Source organism: Rhinopithecus bieti, unplaced genomic scaffold, assembly GCF_001698545.2.
Source record: "Rhinopithecus bieti isolate Rb0 unplaced genomic scaffold, ASM169854v2 scaffold_4553, whole genome shotgun sequence".
Taxonomy (NCBI): Eukaryota; Metazoa; Chordata; class Mammalia; order Primates; family Cercopithecidae; genus Rhinopithecus; species Rhinopithecus bieti.
In genome coordinates, this window is record NW_016804694.1 from 5,919,475 (window position 1) to 5,942,282 (window position 22,808).

Here is a 22,808-nt window from a genome sequence, read left to right on the forward strand (position 1 = left end):
AAACTTATTAAAGTTGACTTCACCTGTTTCTATTTACAATTTTCAATGTGACTACTAGAAAATGTAAAATTATATATGTGGCTTTCATTGAATTTCTGTTAGCACAGATCTGAACATTAGCATAAATATTGCTCAGTGGTCAAAGGGGATGCCGAGGACACATATTTGCTTTGAGCGCTAGAGGCTCCAACCCCACAGACCTAGGCCCAACCTTACCCTTTCATTTCCCCAACCCCTTTCCCCAGACTCCAAATCCAGCAGGAGGAAGTGCAGATGTAGGCCTCTGCAACATGTGAAAGAGCAGAAGTCACAAATGTGGTGTTTTTAGGCAGGTGATTTAGGCAACTCTTTGTCAGGGAAAGGGCTGGAAGTAAGGCCACAAGCAGTGATCAATTGTTCTATTTGAAGACAACTTAAAAAGAAAAAAAAAAAAAAAAATCCCCAAGTGAACATTCCTTGGGTGACCAGTGTGCCACCTCTGCATAAGTCTGTGAAACCAAAGGCCCTGGGACAGCCTCTAACATGGTAGCTTCATTCCAAGGAAGAGTTTAAAGCCCAAAAGAAGAGCTGTTCTAGTTAGTATGAGTCAGGGCTAAATGTTAAGTCTGCTGATACCCAGTGGGGCACACCATCTCTCAGCATTAGGTGCCAATACATAACATGCCAGCTGCGTTTGATGTGAGAAAGGAAGGGTCTGCCTTACAGGAATCACTCAGCCTGCAACTACCCCAGGATTTCCAAGCCTCCCTTTGCCAGCACTGGAAACCCATTTTGAGAAATTGGAGTTGGGGCCAGAAAGCATTCTATTCTCATCACAGGAATCTCTGTGGCTTCTATTTGCAACTCCAGGAGACGTGAAACTCTTAAAATGATTTTTTCCAGGGTTGGAAGGAACACAATGATGTCTTTGGCGAAACAGTGCCAGGCTACTGCACAGTTCAATCCTGAGCTAAGTGAAGGGGGAAAAGGCCGAGGCACTAATCTGGCATGACTGGCAGTCCCCAGTGGGGTAAGGAGGACAGATGAGAAGGGTAGGAGAGGACAGGTGGCACTGGGGGAACAGGGAAGGGATGGAAGGGCCTGCTTCTGAAGGCTTGCATCTAACAGAAAAGAAGGGAACCTCCCCGACTTACCATGCGGGACCCAGATAATTTTCATACCGGAAGCACAGTCTACAAAATGCTTCCCTCCAACCCATCCCCATAGGTACAATTTTACCAAATAAAATCATTCATACTCACATCCAAATTTGCCAATCTGAGCAAAATACAGTTAGTAACAAAGAAAGGCAATTTTCATATTTTATCATTCATCATAGAAAAAAAGCTTTAATATTTTTTAATTAAATACAGAAGAGAATTGTGTTGCCAGAGAGATTGTTTGCCTGCCTTTGAACAAATTAACAACACCTGTTTGCAAACAAAAGAATTTCCAGAATAGAGTCAAACCCTTTATTCTCTGTTCAGGACCCAGCCCATTCATATCTTTTGTATACAGTATCTAACACATAGTAGGTGCTGAATAAGTATCTGCTGACTGAATAGGGTGCTCTTTCATCCCTATCCTTTATTTCCTGACCCTAAACTGGATCTTAATGCATGGGGAAAATATCCCCACCCATCCATTCCTAGAGTAGCCCTGTCTCTTTCAACAGTCTTTGACTCATAACATTGGTTTAGAGACATATGCCTGAAGGGAAAAGAGGGAGGGTTTCAGACAGAGAAAGAAACAAAGACAGGGCACAGAGACTAGGCAGAAACAAAAAGATCTAAGAGAGCGAGAAACAGAAACACAGGTGCAGAGCCAGAACAACTGTGGGAGATAGGGACAGAAAAACCAAGTCAGAGAGACTTAAAACGCACACCGTTGGAGATAAAGAGATAAAAGGGTTGGGCCAGAATGATCATCTTGAAGTTTCTACTAAGCTTTAATGTTTTCTGATAGAGAAAATGGCAGAGAGAGGGGAAGACAAGACCTGAGCAGGAGGATAAAGAGACAAAGGAAGTTAGCAGGGGCAGAGGCAGACAGCCAGGCGTGCCTAGCCGGGAAACCTCGTCCTACCCAGGCCTCACACCCACGGGGCTGGGCTCCCATGCCCACTCTCGGCTCCTACCTTAAGTCCAGCCACCCGCACCTCCCGCACCTAAAGATCTACAAACCACTCAGCAAGTCAAATCGTCTCTCCCCAATATCCTCCGTGAAGCATTCTCGCTGCTCCAGCCCGCACTCAGCTCTTCCCGTCTCAGCTCCTAAAGCCACACACACATCCCCTAACCACAGGTCAGGGCTGTTTTCGAGTTTGCCCCTGGCTGCTATGAGAACATCTTGACTCCTGCAAAAGAACTGTGTGCTTGTCAGGGCTCCAGTCCCTGCCTCCTATATTCCAGTATTCTTCATGACACCAGCCCAATGTCCGGTCTTCCTGAGCGCTCAGTGAATACTTGGGGCCTGACCGCCCGCCCCTAAAGTGCACGCGGGGACCGTGGCCGTCCCCTGCTCATTTTCGACAGCCCGGCCACGCTGAGGCCATCTCCTGGGCTCCTGCGCCCTCTGCCGGCCAGGAGGGGACCCGTACGCGGGACAGATCGCGTCCCGAAGGGCGCGCCTGCTGCTGGGAGGCTGGCGAGGACTCTCCGGCCTCGCGTGCAGCCCCGGGCACCGTCCGAGGGTTCTGGGAAGGGTGGTGGGCACAGCCAGGAACAGCTGCTGTGTCCCTCATAGGCGTGGGGGAACAACCCCTCTCGCCCCTACACCTCCTCCAGCCCTGCCCGCTGGGCGCTCAGAGCTTCTCGTCCAGCTCCAGGCCCTGGTTATACCGGGCGCCCCGGTGCTCGGGGCCTGGGCTGCCGCCGTGTGTCCCGCTCAGGTAGTTCTGGATGGCGGAGGCGCAGTCTAGCCGCTCCATGACGGTCATGAGGTAGTGCAGCTCCTGCAGGCTGCCGTTCTGCTCCTCAAAAAACTCCAGGATGGCCGCTGCGGGGCTGCGCTGACAGGACAGGAACCTGGCCCGAGGCAGGGGAGGAGGAGAAGGGGGAAGGAGCAGGGAGGGGCTCCTTCCCTGCTGCAGGTTCCCTGGGCTGCGCAGCACGAGGTCCATCCCTCCCCTACCCTGTAGCTTTTGTCCTCGTCCTGCTCTTGCTTGCCTTTCAGGGGACGGGGGTGGGAAGCCCCAGGCCCTTGAAACTTGAGATTGTCCTCGCCTGGAGGCTAACTCTCTGAGCCCTCCTCTTCTCTAGGCTTCAGTTTCCTCTCATTAAACTGAGGGCTTAGATAAGAGGACCTCTAAGTTTGCTCCAGCTCTGATGTGCTGTAATTGCCTTCTCTACCTCCCCTACTCCAAATACTGCCCTAGCCTCCCCCTAGCCTCCTAACTCCCTCCTTCCTCCCTATCTCCTAGGCCACAACATCCTGCTCAGGAAACAGTTGCCATAAACCATGGCTTTTTATCACGAACCTCCCGTCCACAAAAACCTTCCAGTCTCTCACCTCCTAACCAGTCCATGCTCCATGAGCCTTTCCAGCTCATCCAGCACCTGGCCTTGCCCTGTCTTTATGCTTTCTCTCCTTTCTCCCATCCTGAACCTCCTTAGCTCAGGCCTCTCCCTTTCTCGCCTTGCAAACACTACACCCACAGCCACCTCTGCTGCTCCCCAAAACAGAATGGCTGATCTCCTCCATCACTTCCTCCCTGAAGCCCTTTCTAGTTCACCCCTCCCAGGTGGAAGAGACCATTCTGCACCCCTTAGTTCAGACTTCCGGTCATAACGCCCACAGTTCATTATTATTCTTGCTTAAGCTGTTTTCTGTCTCTCTTCGATGTGTTATACAATACTGGATTCTTACAGGAAGGCACAAGGAACACTTGCCTTTATTTTTCAAGCTCTCTGAACCCCTTACTAGTGTGTGCGCTCCTAGGTGCTGGGACCATGCCTCATTCCTCTTGTATCACAGTGCTTAGTACAGTTTCCAGGCATAATGGTACTTGATAAATGCTGAAATGAATGATTTAAAAATCCACCCTATAGTTGGAGACCAGCCTGGCCAACCTGATGAAACCCCGTCTCTACTAAAAATACAAAAATTAGCTGGACGTGGTGGCACATGCCTGCAATCCCAGCTACTTGGGAGGCTGAGGCAGGAGAATTACTTGAACCCGGGAGGCGGAGGTTGCAGTGAGCCAAGATTGTGCCACTGCACTCCAGCCTGGGCAACGGAGCAAGACTCCATCTCAAATAATAATAATAATAATAATAATAATAATAATAAATAAAAATCCACCCTGTTTTCAGGGTCCAGCTCTAGCCCCATCACCTGGATAAAGTCTTCCCTGACTGCTGTACTCATAGTGTAGTTTCTGGAGCTTAGCTCAGTATTCTACTGCTTTCTGAGTTCCTTGACAGGGATCATGACTGCACTGTCACCATTATTGCTAACATTTATTGAATTAACAAGTGTCAGGCACCCTGCTACATGCTTTACACACATTATCCTATAATCTGTCTTTCTCCTTCTCAGGGCATAGCATGGCAAGCACTCAACACGTACCAAATAACTTCCATGTTAATGGATTCACTATTAAATGTTAATTGAGCACCTACTATGCACCAGGCATCATTCTAGATACTGATGATACAGTGATTAATAGAGCTGCCCTTTTATGGGAAATAGGATGGAGAGTAGCCATTCTCTGACTTTTAAGTCACTCCCTTGCCTGTGATCCAGTCTCCAGAGTGTCCTGAGGACCCCCGCCCCAGCCCACCCTCCTCTACCATCCACAGACATCCCCTCTTCCTACCGGATCTTCATGCCACAAAGCCCCAGGTGAGAGGCTAGTTTGCGCCAGTCATTTCCTGTGATGCTGTTTGGCTCCAACAACATCTGCAGCTGCTCAAAGAGCTCTGGGGGCAGCCTGAGGCAGGGAAAAAGGTGTTCTTGGAAGAAAGGGACAAACAGACCCACTCTGGTTCTCCCATATACACCGTAAATGCTGTAGTCACCCTGTGGGTGCCAGGGTAGGAACCCAACATCCCCCAAGCAACAGCCCAAGCAACCCCCGTCTCACCTATTGCATGGGGGCGACTGGGAGACAGGGGGCGGCGCTGCCCAGGATTCTTCCTCTGATGCCTGGAATCTGAGGATTTCCATATACTTGGTCTCCAAGCCCTGAGTCAACACAGGGCAGGGAACATACTTAGGGGTCACAAGGCATCCCCTTGAGTAATAAGCTGGAGTCCTACCTCCATTCCTCATGTCTCTCCTTCAGTCTGTCACTCAGAGCCACCTTACCAGGAGATACAACCCCACTACACCCAGCACCCTCTACCCGCTGTCTCCCTGACTTCAGAACCCCACCTTCAGCCTTATGTTTGCCCACTGAGCTCTCTGGGAACTGGGACATGAAGACCAAACAGGATGCATCCTGAGCCACCAGGGGAAATCCTGGGAGGGGCCGTGGTGCAGTGGGAGGTCATCCAACCATAGAGACACTGATCTCAGCCATATGTTTCCCTTCCTCCATTCCAACCTTCCCTGCCTCTTCTCCAAATGACAACAGGGTATCCGCCTGCCCTCCAATAAGGTGCCACTATGGTTCCCCAAAGACTCTCAACTCTGATTTCTTCGCATCTTCCCTTGGTGCAGCAGGAGAGAAGAGATACCTAACTCCCATCCTGCCTACTCAAGACCCTCTTCCTGGTCACTTCCCACACTGAAAATACAAAACATCATCTCTCAAATCCCACACTGAAGATACAAAACATCATCTCTCAAATGTAGACAATCAACCTAGAAAGAAACCGTATCAACTTGATGCCCCAGTTCTCTGAGTTGGGAGAAGGGGTTAAACTAGGGTTTGGTTCTTTTAGCCTCCCGCTGGATTCATCCACCAATAGACAAGGAGAGTCAGGGATGAGGGTAACTTGGAGCCCAGATGATCTGAGCCCCTCAAAGAGCTGGTATGGGGTCTCTATGGAAAATGTCGTCTTTACCTATGTGATTAAGACCATAATTACTGGGCACCATACCCTGCGCCCACTTTGCCTAGGAGTCCCCCCAGGCCCTGCCCTTCCTCTGCCCCTCAGCTCCAACTCACATCCTGGAAGGTGTGCATGGTGACAATGATCTCATTGGTTAGTGCTGAACAGTCCTCATTCTCATTGGCTATAAAGAGAAGGTGAGAGCATGGCCAGTGAGTGAGGAAATGGCCTGGGGTAAGAGGAGGAGAAGGTAAGGGACTCTATAGTAAGACTTGGAAAATCTGAAGAAGCTGGGGTCCAACACTCCATTTTTCTCTCTGCAAAGATATGTGTGGCTCCTGGCCTTTCAGGGAAGGTCTGTGTGCACGGCTGCATGAGGGTCTGCAGAGCTCCAGGTTACTGGGAGGGGAGAAGAGGAGACGGGAGGGGAAAAGAGAGGGGAGAAGGTACACACAGGGCTTCTGGACTACCTGCTTTTCTCCGGAAGCAGAAGGAGCGGAATGGGCACTTTCCATGCCAGATGTGGAGATGGGGAACCAGCTGGCAACTGCTATCATCCACATTCTCCCAACCTGGCGAGTAGGCAGAGAGGAGAGGGCCTCAGAGAGTGAGGCCCTCCACAAGTATTGAAGGGGGCTGTGGGGAGGCATGAGGACAGAACAAAGGCAGGAGGGTCTCAAGGGGATGGGAATCCCCAGAGCCTGGGCAGGGACCCCAAGAGGGCCCTTGCACTGTAAAAGCCTTCCATCCCTTCCTGCTTCTGTGGGGTATAACCCCTCTCCTTCCCGCCTCCCACCTGGCATCACCCTGTCCTAGGAGTGAGTGGCAAGGGCTCAGTAGACAGCAGAGTGGTCAAAGTCCTGGGGGCTCCATGAGGCTACTGCTGGCCCAGAGGTCACAGAGAGACTTGGGGCCTGGTGCAGTGGCTCACACCTGTAATCCCAACACTTTGGGAGGCCGAGACGGGGAGATTACTTGAGGTCAGGAGTTCGAGACAGCCTGGACAACATGATGAAACCCCGTCTCTATTAAAAATACAAAAAAATTAGCCAGCTGTGGTGGTGTGCACCTGTAATTGCAGCTACTCAGGAGACTGGGGCAGGAGAATAACTTGAACCCAGGAGGCGGAGGTTGCCGTGAGCCAAGATCATGTCACTGCACTCCAGCCTGGGCAACAGAGCAAAACTCCAACTCAGGGAAAAAAAAAAAAAAAGAGAGAGAGACTTGGGGTCCCCAAATCTCCAGATGTCCAGGGGAGGCCCAGAACCCTTCATTCCTGTGGGGCTCCTGATCATCCTGTCCCACAGGCCACTGCCTCCTCACCCTCTGAGATGTACTTGAGCTTCAGGCACTGGTCACCCATGGCCCCACTGAAGTCGAAGAGCTGGCAGGGCCCACGCAGGCGCCCACCATAGGGCTGCTCGTTGGTCAGTGCCCACTGCAGGGCACAGGGCGTGTTGTTGAGGAAGTAGATACGCAGCTGCAGGTGGGACTGTCCTGGTACCAGCGGTGAGCAGAATACGGCCAGCTGCAGCCATTTGCGGGCTTCGCGCCCCACAGGTGCCTCCATCACACAGGTGTAGAGACTGCAGAGGGAGCCATTGGCAGGCACTCATGTGCAGGGAAGGCTAAGACACCAGCACACTGCCACCAGCCTCCTGCCACCTGAGGGGCCTCTGTGGGGCCTTCAAGGAGGTTCGGAGAGCACTCGAGGGGAGCACTTAGGGAGGAACTGGTTGGGGGGGATGAAAAGTGAGTACATCATGGTGACTGGTGACTGAATGGGGAGGAGAGCTGGCAGGGGAAAGAGGGAAAGTGGGCTCAGGGTGACCATGCTTGAGAGTGCACCTGCACATGGCTCTACTCCTGTCAATGGGTGGGAAGGAGGCTGGGAGGCAGAGGACCTAAGACTCTAGAAAGACAAAGAGATGAAGGACAAAGATGGAATGGAGTCTTACAGAACTGGCACTAAGTTTGGGGATAGTCCTGAAAGAGGCACAGAGTAGAGAGAGATAATTTGAGAGATAGAGGTGGAGAAGGACAGGTCCCTTCTAGATGGAGAGATGGGGCTGAGTCAGACACTTCCAGACAGACAGATACAGCGGTGGGATTTGCAGTCCTGGACATGATTAGTGTGAGAAAAACTGCTACAGACATTAGGACAGAGGGGCCAGAAAGGGTCACCAGGGGATAAAGGATTTGCAGACCATCTTCTATACAGAGAGCTGAAGATAACACAGACAGAGAAAGTGGGCAGGAAAGACAGTCCCCAGAGAGATGGGTGTGGGAAGACAGGCCAATGGCATGTGCCTACCTGAAGTGGGAGAGGTGGATGCGACACTCGTCCCGGGAGGCATGGGCCCCTGGCCGCCCCAGGGGCCTCCATACCTTGGCGTCGAGCAGGGCAGTGTTGCTGCTGTAGGTACGAGCATGGCTGGGCTGCTGGGCACAGTGTTTGAACGTGAGAGTACAAGGCTTCAGGAAGGAGGCCCCATGGGGGCCACATGCCACCACAGGGCTTACCAGCCCCTGGGCTCGGGACAGTGATGGGGCGTCCGAAAGGTCCCACACCAGTATCAAAGACACCCGCTCCTGGCGGCCCACAATCACAGCACCTGGAGAGGACAGGGAGAGATGAGATGGGCCTGGTAGGCAGGCACACCCCTGCCCCTGAAAGAGGCCAGGCCAGAGAGAAAGGAAGTGGGGCAGGAGCCCAGGAGAGACGTCCCCAGCAGGGCACACAGGGCGGTGGTATGAACAAGAGTAAGATGACTGTGGAGCTGGCTTGTAGTGTAATCCTAAGCAAGACACTCCCCTTTCCACCCAGACTTTTGCTAGCCCATAGTGTGCCTAGCGTGAATTTGCAAATGGTGCTCTTGCCTCCCTTTACTGAAGAATTGTCCCAGCATACTGATTCATTAGAACAAGGCACTTTACTTCCACCTGCCAGGAAGTTGTCCTAAAAGATATGTAATATGTCCATCCCTGAAGTCAATAAAACTATACTCACAATACAACAATTATCAGAAGTAAAAGGTGTCTATGAACATTGCTCCCTCAGATGTGGTGACCTAATGTACAGTCTGAGCAACTGTATGTGGAGAAGAGAGCCAGGAGCTGTTACCTGGTGGGATGAGCAAGGAAATGCCTGCATCCTGGAGCATCAGGCAACCGCCGCGATGATCCACCTCTCGAGCCGAAAACACCAACAGCTTGTGCATCAACTGGCGGACCATGGTCTGGCCTTGAGTGGGTGTGTGCAGCTCCTGATAGAAGGCAGCCATCTCTGGCAGTGTGGCTGGCAGGTGCTGCCTTGAGACCTCATTTTCTGGTGGAGGGGTAGGCTGGGACACTGGTTCCTCTTGACCATTCGGCATCCAGCAGGCCCCCAGTAGCCTTCTAGGGCAGTGCCATCGAAGGCACTGGGCCAGAAGGAGGACACTTGCCACCGGGACCCCCACCAGCAGTAGGAACTGGGAGGGTTGGAATGAACTCTCCTGGAGGCTCATTTGCCCGGTCACTCAATGCTGCTGGCTCTCCTTCACCCCTGTGCCAGCCAAAGCCAAAGGCCTGGTGGGGAAGAAGGGGTCAGTGTCAGGGTAAGCCCTTTAAAGTTGTGGAGGTCAAGGCTTGACTTCCACATAGTTGCAAGTTGTCTTCATTCCAGTGCACCCTGCAAACTTTAGTCACACCAATTCTTTTAACCTGTCTCTCTTACTCGAGAACCTACCCTGACTCTCTGTGAACTGCTCTGAAGCAGAGTGAGCTTGGGTTTACAGTTAGAGAACATAGTTCAAATGCCACCTTGGTCACTGTGGCTGGGTAAGTTTTACCATATTGATGTAAGGCAGGACAGGCCCAAAACTGGGGCTTAGCCTGGGAGGGTTTGTGGCTTCACCTAGGAAAGAATTCAAGGGTGAGTCAGTGGTGTTAGACAGCAACTTTCCCTGAAGTGGCAGCGTATAGCAGCAGCAGAGGTATGCTCCTTGCAGAGCAGGGCTAACCCTAGGTAGTGTGCCCAGGGTAGCAGCTTGGGGGCATTTCTGCCAGCATATTTATGTCCACTTTTAACTACATGCAATAAGGGGCGGGTTATTCAGAAATTTCTAGAAAAAGGGGTGGTAGCTTTGGGTCACTGCCATGGAAAGGGGCAGTAACTTCCAGGCATTGCCATGGCAGTGGTAAACTGTCATGGCACTGGTGGGCATGTCTTATGGAGAGGTGCTTTTGGTGCCTCTTCCCTGTTTCAGCCAGTTTTCCATCTGGCCTGGAATCAAATTCCTCCTCCTGCCTCAATATTGCTTAATGTACCTCAGTTTCCTCATCTGTCCAAATATCTACCTTGATCTACAAATGCTGATACAAAAAAATCTGTAAGTGGAAAAAGCAAGTCGCAGAGAGAGAAAATATTCTGAGCTCATTAATGTGAAAAACAAAACTGCATATAAATACGTATTTATGGGTTATATATGTAAATGTAAAGGTATAGAGAAAGGTCTGGAGCAGTGGTGTACAATAAAAATATAATGTGAACTACACATGTAATTTTAAATTTCCTGATGGCCACATTAAAATGAAGAAACAGGAGAAATTAACACATTTTATTTAACCCAATATATTCAAAATGTTATTTCAACAGGCAATCAATATAAAAGTATGAGATATTTTTACTTTCTTCTTTCATACCCAATCTTTGAAATCCATGTGTAATTTATATGAATAGAACAGCTCACCTGGGACTGGCTGTATTTCAAGTGCCTAGTAGCCATGTGTACTAATGAGTCTGGTCTTAGACTGTGCAGGTCTGGAAGGACACACCCCCAAACTATTCCCATGAGTCGTGACAAATTGAGACGGTGGAAGGTGTGAACAAAACTCTGTATTTTTTAAAATCCTTTTCTCTGTACTTTGAATTTTCACATCAAGCATGTAGTTTGTATTACCTTTGTAATTCTTTTCTGAAGCTTTTAAAAGTGGGGAAAAAGTGCCTCTTTGGGTAATTGTGAGGATGGCATAAGGTCATGTGAAAAGTATTTGTAGATGAGAAAGCACTGTCCAAATGTATGTGTTTCTTTATGCCCCTCCTTCTGCCAGAAAGGCCTGAAGGTAGCTCACAGGGACAGGCGACATACAAGAGTAACAAAAGCTAAAACTGGAAGCAAAAAAAAAAAAAAAGAAGAAGAAGAAGAAGAAGAAGAAGAAGAAGAAGAAGAAGAAGAAGATGAAAAACAAAGATGCGAGCCTACAGTGAAGCTGCAATGAGGCAGGGCAAAAGCAAACACTCACCTCCTGCTCACCTGGCTACCCAGCCAGGCCACAGGGTGAGACTTCCCAGAAGCTCTTCCTGAGGCCCTCCAGAACCCACCTCCGCCTCCTCCTACTTCCCCTCTTCCAGCCCCTACAATTTCCAACACCCCTGCCCTGCAGCCTGCTCAGGCTCCCCACACCTGCTTAATTCTAGCCTCTGGCTTTTGCTCATGCTGTTTTCTGTTTCTCCACTCACTTGCTCTCCCCACTTGTTTCTTCTCCCTATGTGGACCCTCCCATTCAATAGTGCCTCCCGCTGGCGCACCAGCCTTTGACAGCCTCCAGCTCACAAAATCTCTCTCCATAGCCATCCCACCATGCTGAGTCATTCTTGATTATGTGCTGTCATGTGTGATTTTCCCACTCAAATGAACATTTTCTAAGCACTGGCTGTGTGTCGGACACTGTGGGAAGTTCAATCCTGCCAAAGATGACGTCTTATTCCGCTCTCAAGAAGCTTCTGCAGGAATGGAATTCATTGGCTTGGTAGCTGAGTTCTGTGAGGCACAACGTCCTCCTTCAGAGCCCTGGGAGGCCCCTCTGGATAAATCACTAGAGACTGCAATGGAAGAGCTTCCAGTGTCCAGTCCTCCCTATGCCCTTCACTTGCACTACCCACCTAGAACTGAGGCTTGGCCCACCTTCTTCCTTCCATCCCCAGGACCATGAACACTAAAGCCTCTTCCTAGTGCCTCTTAGACTGGGGCAAAACCTCCACTGTATCCTCAGGATTGAAGACTGGGGCAGTACCTGTTTCCTCCATGTCCTCACGGAAAGCATGAATAAGAAGCGGGGGATTGGCATTGTTCTCTTTGCCTAAAGAGCCAACCTGACAGACAATGCACTAGCCTTTTTCAACCAGGCCTCTTAGAGGGCACACAGGTGAACCAGGTGAATTGGCAGTGCCCCAAAGCTGATGAGAAGGGGGTTGGAGCAGCAAGCTACCCTTGATGTCCCATCATTCCTTTTGGTTCTTTCACATTAGTAATAATTGTAATTCCAACTGTAATAACAATAGCTAACATTGGCAGAGCTTTACTCAGTGCCACTGTGTTAAAGCTCTCTCCACGGCTTGTCTCATCTCATCCTCACAGGAGCCTTAGGAGTGAGGTGTTATTTTTATCCCCATTTCACAGATAAGGAATCCGAGCTTTCTCCCCACAGTGAGGATGGACAGGGAATTACTAAACAACTGAAGACAGGCAGGAAGGAGGAGCGAAGATGAACACCCTTCCAGAGACACCCCCTTTCTCTCTCCACCCCTTCTTTTTTCCCAAGTATCTTCCTTTCCTTCTCTAGAAGAAATAAAGTTGGAAGAGAAAGAAGCAAAAGTGAAGTAAAAACAAATAGAAGGACCTAAAGGTACATCCTCAGTTCTGTGGTAATACTCACCCCATCACACCACATCCCCACCTACCAAGGCACCAGTGGCAGGGGATGGAATAGCTAAAGGGATGAAAGGAGGGGCCCCACCTCGGTTACACAGCAGTAACCTTCCTGGGGCCACCAAAGACCAGAGTCCAGATCCCCAGTGAGGTGCACCTCACTGGGTGGTGCAGCAGAGTCCCCTGGCTCACCCTCTGACCCTGGAGAAGTTGGCGCGCACCACTCCCAAAGCCCCACTGGGCCTCTCATGGGAGCTCACTCCTTTACCTGGCCTGAAGCAGGAAAACTCCTCCTGGGCCAGCCCCAGGTCTCCCAGGCTGACAGCTCTTCCAGGCTGCCCTGGCCCTCACTCCATCCTCCCTGTGGCCCCAGAATGGGGAAAGGTCCCGAGTCTGGTTGAATGGCATCTATAGCACTGCAGCCATTCAAGTGTGACTTGGAGCTTCCCAACCCCATGCTGGACTCCTCATTACCCACTCCTCCAGTTTGTCTTGCCCCAGACCCCAGATCACCCTGGATAGCAGGTCCCTGAAACAAGAGTTCTTTAGAATGCTGCCATCACCTGTCCCTAGGCAGTTGCATCCTCCAGCACAAAGATCCAAATTCCTGCTGCAAAGTTCTGCTCATACCCTTTAAGAAAACTCTCAACCCTTCCTCCACTTCACTGGTTCTCCCTGTGCCTCCCCATTGCCTGATAGATGTCCAGTGACTGCAGAACATAAGTACTGGGATGGATGGTCCAAACACAAGTCATGAACAGCATTTGTTAGTATAGTAGACATTTCCGTAGGACACAGATTATCCCAGTGGTCCTCATACCCATTGGCCAAGTCCCATTTTCCTCCCCTCCTCCAGCAGAGGGTCCCTACACTCCAGCAGGCAGGCTGAGCTGGTCTGGCTCCTCCCTGGAGCTCCAGGTAACCCCATCGCAATGCCCATGCCCTCTCCAGCTGCCCCAAGGGGGTGCTCACCTTACCGTCTAGGTGCTCTTAGAGGCTGTTGGCTGGTCCAATTCCTTCTCTGAGAAACGGATCAGCCAGACCCAGCCGACAGGCCAGCAGACAAGTGGAGGTGGGTGGGGAATCCAGGCAGGAGTGGCCTGGCATTTCCTGGCAGAGTCCTGCCTTCCAGCTGCCCTAAAGAGGGGTGAGGGAGAATGTCCCTCTCTATTGGCAAAGTCCAGCCCAGGTAAGGGAGTAGCTGAGGATCCCAGAAGTCAGTGAACTTGCCAGTCTAGGTCTGCAAGGAAGGAGGGAGGGAGGGAGACAACCTGGGTGTAGGTGCTGCACCTTGAAACCCCTCCCTACAGTGCCCTCTGCTGGCGAGTGGCTGTCCCCAGCCAGAGGCTATTATTAAATTAGAAAGGCAGACAGGAGGAGGAGGGAACCTTCATCTGAGTTTCTTAAACTATAATGTGCACCGCAGTCACCTGGGAGATCTTGTTAAAATGAAGGCTCTGATTCTGTAGGTCTAGTGTGGGGCCTGAGATTCTGCAGCTCAAAGAAGCTCCCAGTTGATGCCAATGCAACCGGTCCAGGGAGCTTAGAGAGCATCTAGTTCCACCCGCTCCCTGCACAGAGAAGATAATGGAGGCACTGAGAGGGTAAATGACTCACCAGTTGCTGGTGTACCTGAGATGTACCCATAGCTGTTCCTTACACAAGGTGCTTTCTACTTCCCCCACCCAAAGTTGGCAGAAACACTACCGCTTGGGAGATGGCTGAACTTTGGGGCCATTTGCCATTCCGAGTTCTTAGAAACTCTGCCTAGGAGCGATGGCACCACAGAATGAAAACTCCTTGTGGAGAGGAACTTTTCCCATGTTTTCTGCTGTCTCCTCAGCTCCTGGTACAGCCTGATAGATAGAAGGTGTTCAATAAAGATGTCTTGAATGAATGAGTGAAGAAGTTGAGAGGGAAGAGGATGCATTTTGGATCCAAGTGACCGACACTGAGCCCAGGTGAGCGACACGTTGGCTATGTAATATTGGGCAAGCTACTTAAGTCCTCTGAGCCTCAATTCCCTTGTCTGTCAAATGCAGATAAAAATATATACCTTGTGTGAGATAATAATTGTCATTATTGAGCTAATAAATGTAAAATGCCCACCACTGAATGGGTGGTCAATAGATGGTAACTGTTATCACCAGGGTGTGGCCTCCTGCAGTTGAGGAGGCGTGGTGAACACCCCCAGGCCACTAGTTATCATCTCCCATAGAAAATAAGTAACTTCCTCTGCTTTTGTCTCAGTTAATAATTCTCTAGCCTCTTGTCTCTGACTGCAATCCCCTCCCCTCTGCTTCCTTCCCTGGTGGAGGTGAGAGGGTGATATAAACCTCCCATAGGAGCCCAGTACCCCAAAGTGCAGACATGTATCAAAGGAATGGGTAGAGAGCAGGCAACCTGGGAAGCAGACCTCATGCCTAAAGACAAGCCAGGAAGGGGTGCTCAGAACTTTCAGAGGGAACGAAGGGAGTGGGGTAGGGGTGTTTGTCTTTAACAAAGCTCTGTTTGAGTCACACAGGAGGCTGGACTTTGCCAACAGATAGGGACACTCTTCCCTACCCCTCTTTAGGGAGGCTGGGAGGCAGGACTTTCTGCCAGGGCGCCAGGTCACTCCTCCCTGACTCCCCACCCACCTCCACTTGTCAGCTGCCTTCTCCTCTGAGACATAAAGTCCTAGGGGTTTGTGAAAGATCTGTCAAGCTAGGGTTCTAAGCCAGGAAGGTCATGCCAACCAGGAGGCTATAACCAGGGGCTGTGTTCATGGATTATGAACTCACTTCCAAAGCTGGTGCTTGCCACTCCTGGGGACAATCCCAATTATAAGGAGGCTCCTGGAGAAATTTGAAGGCTCATACCACTCACTCCCATGGCCACAGAGCTGTTTTCATGGGATGCAGAGACCACAGGCATCAATAGCATTATAACTGGGGGCTGAGCTGTCACAGTAGGGCCAGGTCTCTCAGTGTCAAACCCTCACCACAAACCCTCAAACATTCCATCAAGGGGTAGCCTCCAGAGGCCAGGCACCAAGGAGGGTCTAGTAGGCCAGGGGGGCTCCTCCTGAGAGGAACTCTTTGGGGCCATGAAACAGCAACTTGGACTTCCCAGCCAGTGTCACCACCCTTCTCATCTGAGAAAGGCAGACCAGCTGGGAGTACCACTCCACCCTCCTCCCAGCACCACCCTCCTCCCAGCCCCACCCTTCTCTGCCTTCCACACATCATATGTCGTCAGGACCCCCACCAGGAAGGTGTGCTGCCAGAGGTAAGGGGAGCACAGGCCTGGGAACAAGGAGGTACTGGGAGAGGCAGGTGTCAGGAGAAAAGAGGATGGGGGCAAGGAGGGGCAGGGAGGGGGCCTCCACCACTGTACAGAAATGTAGAAAAACAGGAAGGCAGAAGATGAGCAAATGGACAGTGAGGAGCAGAGAAAAGTAGAAATATGCACAGGTGGGCGCACTGCTCAGCTGTGTCCCAGATCCTCCAGGACCAGTGTCCCTGACCCTTGACAGAAAAGGATGGATGAAGGCCGGGCACAGTGGCTCACACCTGTAATCCCAGCACTTTGGGAGGCCAAAGTGGGTGGATCACCTGAGGTCAGGAGTTCGAGACCAGCATGACCAACATGGCAAAACCCCATCTCTACTGAAAATACAAAATTAGCCAGGCATGGTGGTGCATGCCTGTAATCCCAGCTACTAGGGAGGCTGAGACAGGAGAATCACTTGAACTTGGGAGGTGGAGGTTACAGTGAACCGAGATTGCACCATTGCCCTCCAGCCTGGGCAACAAGAATGAAACTCTGTGTCAAAAGGGGCCTTGGTTGTAGGAAGGTCTGTACATTGTCCCACATGCAAGTGACATGCAAAGCAACATGCCAATCAGCATGGCAGCTTTTTAATCAAAGACCAGGCAGTTGTTTCCTTGAAAAGTCAGGCCACAAGAAACCTGAACGCTTGTGCTTACATCCTGACACTCTGGGAATGGAAAGATGGAGCAGGAAGCTCATCCCCCATGGCTCCAGGGGTAGAAGAGAGCTAAAGGTTCAGAAAAAGGAATCCACAGTGTCAACAGGCCAAGTTTGAATTTGGGCAGGAGATAAGCCTGGGTGTGCCCCATGAGTGTGCCAGTCTAGTATGGTGAGATAAGCCTGGGACAGATGGCCTGCCGTATTTGTGACTAGAAAAGAGCCCCCAGGAATCTCTGGCTCCTGCCTTCAGATTGTGATCTTTCCAGGTTGGTAGATCAGCTTAGGTAGAACAGTTCTCAGTGAGGGCCAGCTACACACCTGGCTAAGTGCTGCCCACTGTGGGAGGCAGAAAAGCTGGTCACCCAGGACCTTATCTCCAGGAGTCAGAAGCACTTAGAGGAAGGTCTTTCACTGAGAAGCAGTTACCAGTGCTGGGCAGTGTCCTCCAAGTGCCAGAGGAGTGCTGTGGAGAAAAGAAGTCCATGGAAGCCAGGAGATGGGCAAGGTGGGGCCTGGGGCTGGAGAGAGCTCAGAGGTACAGGACTGGAGCTGGGCCAGGGAGAGAGGAAGGACCTCCATGACTAGACCTCCTCTGAGGGGCTCAGGCCAGGAAATGAGTCAGGTTAGGAGGCAGAGACAGACCAGGAGCCGCAGGGGAAGGCTGATCACTAGCGTGTTCTCTGCCTCCCCAGATTTTGCCTCCTCAAGGTGAATGCAGCTTCAAGGGGCCATCTTTGTGCTCCTGCCCCACCTGGGGCCCATCCTGGTCTGGCTGTTCACTCGTGATCACATGGCTGGTTGGTGTGAGGGCCCGAGGATGCTGTCCTGGTGCCCACTCCACAAAGTCTTATTGCTTGTACAGACAGCCATCTACTCTGTTGTGGGGTGAGTACTTGTTTCTCACACATGGCCCTGGTACCCAATGGGGTGGGAACAAGTCCCCTGTATCTGAATTACTCCCATATATTGGCCTCCAAAGGCAGGCACTTTGGCTTGCCTCTTATGGTGGGTCCTCCAGAGAGTAAGAAACCCTCTACGCCTGCCTGGGGTTCCAGTTAGCCCTTCTTCCACCCTCTCTAAGTCTCCCCAGCCCCTCCCCAACCTCGCTGTGCCCAGCTCCTCCCACCAACTTCCTCCCTGGCCCTTAAATGATGCCTAGACCCATTCGCCCCCATTTCAGCCCACAAGGGTATCCAAGAGTCCTTATGCCAGAGAGCCTCCTCCATTCGCCATGGAACCTCCCATTGAATGATTTTGCCACCATCTCTCCACAGCTACGCCTCCTACCTGGTGTGGAAGGACCTGGGAGGGGGCTTGGGGTGGCCCCTGGCCCTGCCTCTCGGCCTCTATGCTGTTCAGCTCACCATCAGCTGGGCTGTCCTGGTTCTCTTTTTCACAGTCCACAACCCTGGTCTGGTAAGGCACACGGGGATCAGTAGCAGAAGTAATGTGGGAGAGGGTGAAACTATCTGGCCCCAGAAGCACATAATTTGGCAGAGCAATTGAGTGCAGGCAGGTAATGGATGGGCAGACTTCTCTGCACTTCCATGGTGTGCACAGAGCCCCAGGGACTTAGCTTGTGGCTGGGCTGGGTACTGCAGAAAGGTGGAGGTGCTGGTTCTTGGGCAGCCAGCTGACCCCCGGCCCCTGTGCCCAGGCCCTGCTGCACCTGCTGCTGCTGTATGGGCTGGTGGTGAGCACAGCACTGATCTGGCATCCGATCAACAAACTGGCTGCCCTGCTACTGCTGCCCTACCTAGCCTGGCTCACCGTGACTTCAGCCCTCACCTACCACCTGTGGAGGGACAGCCTTTGTCCAGTGCACCAGCCTCAACCCACGGAGAAGAGCGACTGAGGCCCTCGGGCACGGGAGAGGAGGGACGGCCAGGGTAGGGAGGAAGTGTCTGCAAGCAGGGCTGTGGAGCTAGGGTTCACCCCAATGGGACCACCCTCCTGGGTTCCCTGGTGCCGTTTTTCCTTAGAAATCAGAGAAATGGGAAAGAGGGGGGAAACTGATTTTACACTTAAATAATAAAATCCTATTAGTAACTCTGAAGGTATGATGTGAAGTGTGTATTTGAATGCATAATATGATGCCTAGAGCGCCAGAGTGGGATAGAAGCTTCTGGACCTGTGTGTGAGTGTGTGTGCGTGAATGAATGTGTGAAGGCCCACGGGGGAGGGTGGGCACACAAGCTCGCCTCCACTCACATGCCTCCCCACCTGGCATAAAGATTTAGCACTCAGATGTTTAATTGCCTGAAAAACAAAAGGCTTTTAAAAAGTGACAAAAAAGCCAAAACAGAAAATACACTTTATAAAAAGGGTACTAGGGGGCCAGGCGCTGTGGCTCATGCCTGTAATCCCAGCACTTTGGGAGGCCAAGGCAGGTGGATCACGAGGTCAGGAGTTCAAGACCAGCCTGGCCAACATGGTGAAACCCTGTCTCTAAAAACACAAAAATTAGCTGGGCGCAGTGGTACGCACCTGTAGTCCCAGCTACTTGGGAGGCTGAGGCAGGAGATTCACTTGAACCTGGGGAAGCGGAGGTTGCAGTGAGCCAAGATCATGCCAATGTACTCTAGCCCGGGCGACAGAGTGAGATTCCATCTCAAAAAAAAGTGGGGGTACTAATTATACATGTTAAGGTTATATAGATTACACATTAATTTATATATCAGATTTATGATGCAATATCTCGTTATAACATATACTATGGTTGTATGATATATATGTGATGCATCTCTGATAAACAAGATTATAGACCCTCTTTTTTGCTTTCATACATTCCTATGCTTTTCTTATTTTACATCAATTAATCACTATTAGAATAAGGCAAAGAACATTAAAAAAAAAAAAAAACAGATTAAGCCTCAGAGTGCCGACAGGTGAATTCATAGGAGCTTCTTATTCAGCCTTCTATCTTGCTTTTTTTCTAAACCTTCTTAGTGGCTTTTTAATTTTTGTCTCCTCCCTTCTCTGATTTTCTTCTGTCCTTGTTTCAAAGCCCTGATGATGGCAAGGAGTGACTGCCCCTGAGTATGCCTCCTCAAATCTTTAACAAGGTCAGCTGGAAGACCCAGACACCTTGCACCAGACACCTTGCGGTAGGGGGTCTCCACCTGCTGCATGATGGGATCACCAGCAGTGTTTAAAAATCCTCATCAGCCTCTCCAGGGAGGAGGCCCGAGCATCAACATTTTTAAAACTTCCAGAGACCTCCTCAGGTGCAGCCAAGGCTGAGAACCACAGCTGTATGGAGCTTTTTAAAAAATGCATATTCCTCAGACCCCACCCAAGACCCATAAATGAGAACGTTGTGGGTGGGCTCTTGGCATCTTTAGATTTAAAACCTCCTGAGCACTTCTGTCAGCTGCTAGCTAGTTTGAGTGCTTTGGGCACAGATCATTTATCAGGGCCCGTTTAGCCTTGACAATCTGAGGTTTCGTGAGCTGAGTTTTAGAGCTGAAACAAACTGTGTGCTCTCAGGTGAGAAGCCAGCAGGGCAGCATAATTTGAGAAGGGGAGTGGCTCTTTCCAGAGCTCACCCAAGAGAGGGAGTCTGCAGCCTCCCCTCCTCCACCAAGGACATGCTCAGCCCAGTGGGTCAGGTCACAGGCACCCCAGGAGGACACAGTGTCCCACCCACCTTTGTATCTCCAGCCCCAGGGCAGGGCAGAGCACAGAGTAGGTGCTTGTACGTTTTTATTTGTTGATTAATTTAATGAACAGATGAACACATTGTCATACTTCAAAAACAAATGCTGACCAGCGCCCTGCCGCCACCCCTACCCCCACCCCTACTCTGGAACAACTGAAAAAAGAACGGAAATGCTTTAATCATTTTGGAAACTCCTGGTTCTAATGTGCAACCAAACTGAGACCCGTTGCTGCAGGGCACTGCTTCTCAAAATGTGCCCCAGAGACCTCCTGAGACACTTGTTGGGACTCCAGACCCATGAAATCAGATCATCTTGGGGAGTGAGAGCAATAGGGTATGGTGATTTACAGTTCTGGCCATGGAGTCAGAACAACCTGGGGTTGGATACTGACTCTGTTATCTATTAACTGGTAACCTGGTGCAACTTTTAGCTATAAATACTGATTGACAGAGGATAGGCTAGGAACCCACAATACATGGGTTTTTACCCCAGCTCTACTACCATTGTGTGATCTTGGCAAATGGGTACTCCAGACTTTATCTTCCATTACCATTATCATCATCTTATAATAATATATGCATTGTAATATTTGCTACCAATTTTATTCATTACCAGCTAATTCTAGAAGTTAGGCGGAACCTCCATGAAGATGTACGATGCCTATGGTATTACTTTGACCTCCCCAAGGCAAGCTGGAGCCACTAACCTATGCCTCTAGCTTTGGACTTAGCCCTAGAAGAAAGCTTAATTTGGGCAGTGTCCCAAGCCCTGGGCTGGCATGACTGCCTGATACACCATGAGCCAAGCTAGAGATTTTTGGCCATGTGCAGAAACTCAGCATGAAAGGGCAGAATCCCAACTTCAAACTCTTATCCTCTGACTTCAAAGTTGTCCTTAAAATCCCCCTCTGCCCCAGTTCCCTGGTTCCTGGGTGAAGGGAGCCTCTAATCCCACAGTCTCCCAACCTTCCTGGGACTCTTGTCTTTCCCCTTACCCACTTCCCAGTTCAGAGCCCAGCCTAGTGGACACCTGCCTTTGGCCCTCCTCTCTTGTTACTTAAGAGCTGTGCCTAAATCGACTTGGAGCTGCCTCTTCTCTTTGCAAGTGTATCCCAGGATTCCACCATTCAGATTGTGTGCACATTTTTGTTCTGAAGCAGTATTTTTCCATTTGCCTCTGATTTGGTGAGTCGGAGAGAGACAAGATCATAAGGCTCTGCAGATCTCCCGTCCAGTGGCTGCAGAGGCACTAGGTCAAACAGCAGATCCAGGAGGTGTCATATCTCATTCTATTGTATCCTAGTCCATCCTTTCCTCCTCTAAACCTTCACTCTTCCTTCACTCTTCCTCACTTTGCCAATTTCTGCAGAATGGAGACATAGAGGGGCTAGGTGAGATGGCAGACTGGTAGGTGTATGCCCAGTGGACAAAGGTTGGTCAGCTGGGCTAGGAACGGGACAGAGGGCAGGATGTATTTATTCTGCACATCTCTGGCCCCTCCTACCTACAGGCAGGTAGAGCTGCTGCATAGGAGAAGCCTGGAGGCCCCTGAATGTTGTCAGTCCTGGGCCAGGGCTCCAAAGTCTCTTTTCTTTTGTGAACGGCCACCATCTGCTCTATCTCTTGGGGTTCTCCTGCACCCCAAGCCCAGTTTCAGAGTCTTCCCAGAGGTTCCCTTTCTTGTAGTTCCAGAAAACAAGCGCACAATCCTTTTAAGGATTTTACCACTGATTCTCATCAGCAGCTCACAAGGTACTCAGTCCAAAGCCTAACTTTGCTAAGAACTTCCTCAGACATCGACCTTCCTCTTCTATCCTCAGGTAGAGCCCGCCAAAACATTTACCCACCTCCCAGACTCCTTCTCCCCCAACCCCTACAAAGTCGAGGACACTCCATACATTTAGGCTCTTCTTCTGATATGGAAGCCAGGGGAAGCCATCCCTGGTCATATCAGGGCCTCGGTCATATTCATCAGGGCCTCATTTGTCCCTTTCCAAGGTCCCACGGCCCACATAGAGATTATCCGCTAAGAGAAGCACCAAAAAATCCCCCTAGCTCTTCCACTTGCACCTACTCCAACACATTTCTCATCTTAAGGGCTGAAATTCTCCTCTCAAAAGTTGACTGTAGTTTGTCACCTCCTCCCAGTAGGTTCTTTGGCCTTGCAAACACCCCTTCAAAGAGGAATACTATTAGTCACCTTAATGTACATGATCCTTATCAGATCACTTTCTTCAAAGACTGAAAGTGCCAGCCGTAGTAGCCGGGTGGTGCCAGGAGTAGTTACTGGAATGGAAACCATGGTGACCAGGACTAAAGTCCCGGGAGTCACCATTTTACCCAGGGTGGCATGTCCCACATGGCAAGGCAAGGATTGTGTCCTGTACAGAAGACTGTAAACTCTGCCCTGCCCTGTGATTCTGGTGCCTTCTCCAATCCCAGCCTCAGACTCTGGAAGACCCTTGGCCCCCTCCCCTCTTCACTGGCCAAGGCTGCTCAAAGCCC

The 22,808-nt window shown here is 50.8% G+C and overlaps 2 protein-coding genes across 7 annotated transcripts; one reads left to right on the forward strand and one right to left on the reverse strand.

Annotated features, from left to right (window-relative positions):
- Positions 1-1,306: 1,306 nt before the first annotated feature.
- UNC5CL (unc-5 family C-terminal like) lies at positions 1,307-13,917 on the reverse strand. 2 transcript variants are annotated; one of them, XM_017870170.1, is made up of 9 exons: positions 13,645-13,917; positions 9,100-9,545; positions 8,290-8,590; positions 7,299-7,561; positions 6,446-6,547; positions 6,092-6,159; positions 5,063-5,163; positions 4,796-4,909; positions 1,307-3,002 (listed from the first exon to the last, which is right to left on the reverse strand). In XM_017870170.1, exons 2-9 carry the CDS (start codon positions 9,482-9,484, stop codon positions 2,780-2,782), a joined length of 1,557 nt encoding a protein of 518 aa, XP_017725659.1. In that variant the 5' UTR covers positions 9,485-9,545; positions 13,645-13,917; the 3' UTR covers positions 1,307-2,779. The 2 variants fall into 2 exon arrangements, with proteins under 2 accessions (XP_017725659.1, XP_017725658.1); XM_017870169.1 differs by having other exon boundaries at positions 13,640-13,917.
- Positions 13,918-14,121: 204 nt separating this feature from the next.
- Positions 14,122-18,698, forward strand: TSPO2 (translocator protein 2). Of its 5 annotated transcripts, XM_017870173.1 has the most exons (5): positions 14,122-14,271; positions 14,511-14,628; positions 17,335-17,527; positions 17,917-18,058; positions 18,300-18,698. In XM_017870173.1, exons 3-5 carry the CDS (start codon positions 17,355-17,357, stop codon positions 18,495-18,497), a joined length of 513 nt encoding a protein of 170 aa, XP_017725662.1. In that variant the 5' UTR covers positions 14,122-14,271; positions 14,511-14,628; positions 17,335-17,354; the 3' UTR covers positions 18,498-18,698. The 5 variants fall into 5 exon arrangements, with proteins under 5 accessions (XP_017725662.1, XP_017725663.1, XP_017725660.1 ...); XM_017870174.1 differs by lacking the exon at positions 14,122-14,271 and having other exon boundaries at positions 14,374-14,628; XM_017870171.1 differs by lacking the exons at positions 14,122-14,271; positions 14,511-14,628 and adding an exon at positions 15,824-15,937.
- Positions 18,699-22,808: the final 4,110 nt, after the last annotated feature.

Coding starts and splice junctions, on each gene's coding strand:
- UNC5CL (XM_017870170.1), bottom strand. CDS start 9,484: ATGAGCCTCCAGGAGAGTTCATTCCAACCCTCCCAGTTCCTACTGCTG. Junction 6,160..6,445: donor CTGCTTCCGGAGAAAAGCAG/GTAGTCCAGAAG, acceptor TTCTCTTTATAG/CCAATGAGAATGAGGACTGT. Junction 3,003..4,795: donor CTTTGTGGCATGAAGATCCG/GTAGGAAGAGGG, acceptor GCCTCGGGCCAG/GTTCCTGTCCTGTCAGCGCA.
- TSPO2 (XM_017870173.1), top strand. CDS start 17,355: ATGCAGCTTCAAGGGGCCATCTTTGTGCTCCTGCCCCACCTGGGGCCC. Junction 17,528..17,916: donor GCCATCTACTCTGTTGTGGG/GTGAGTACTTGT, acceptor ATCTCTCCACAG/CTACGCCTCCTACCTGGTGT. Junction 18,059..18,299: donor CAGTCCACAACCCTGGTCTG/GTAAGGCACACG, acceptor CCCTGTGCCCAG/GCCCTGCTGCACCTGCTGCT.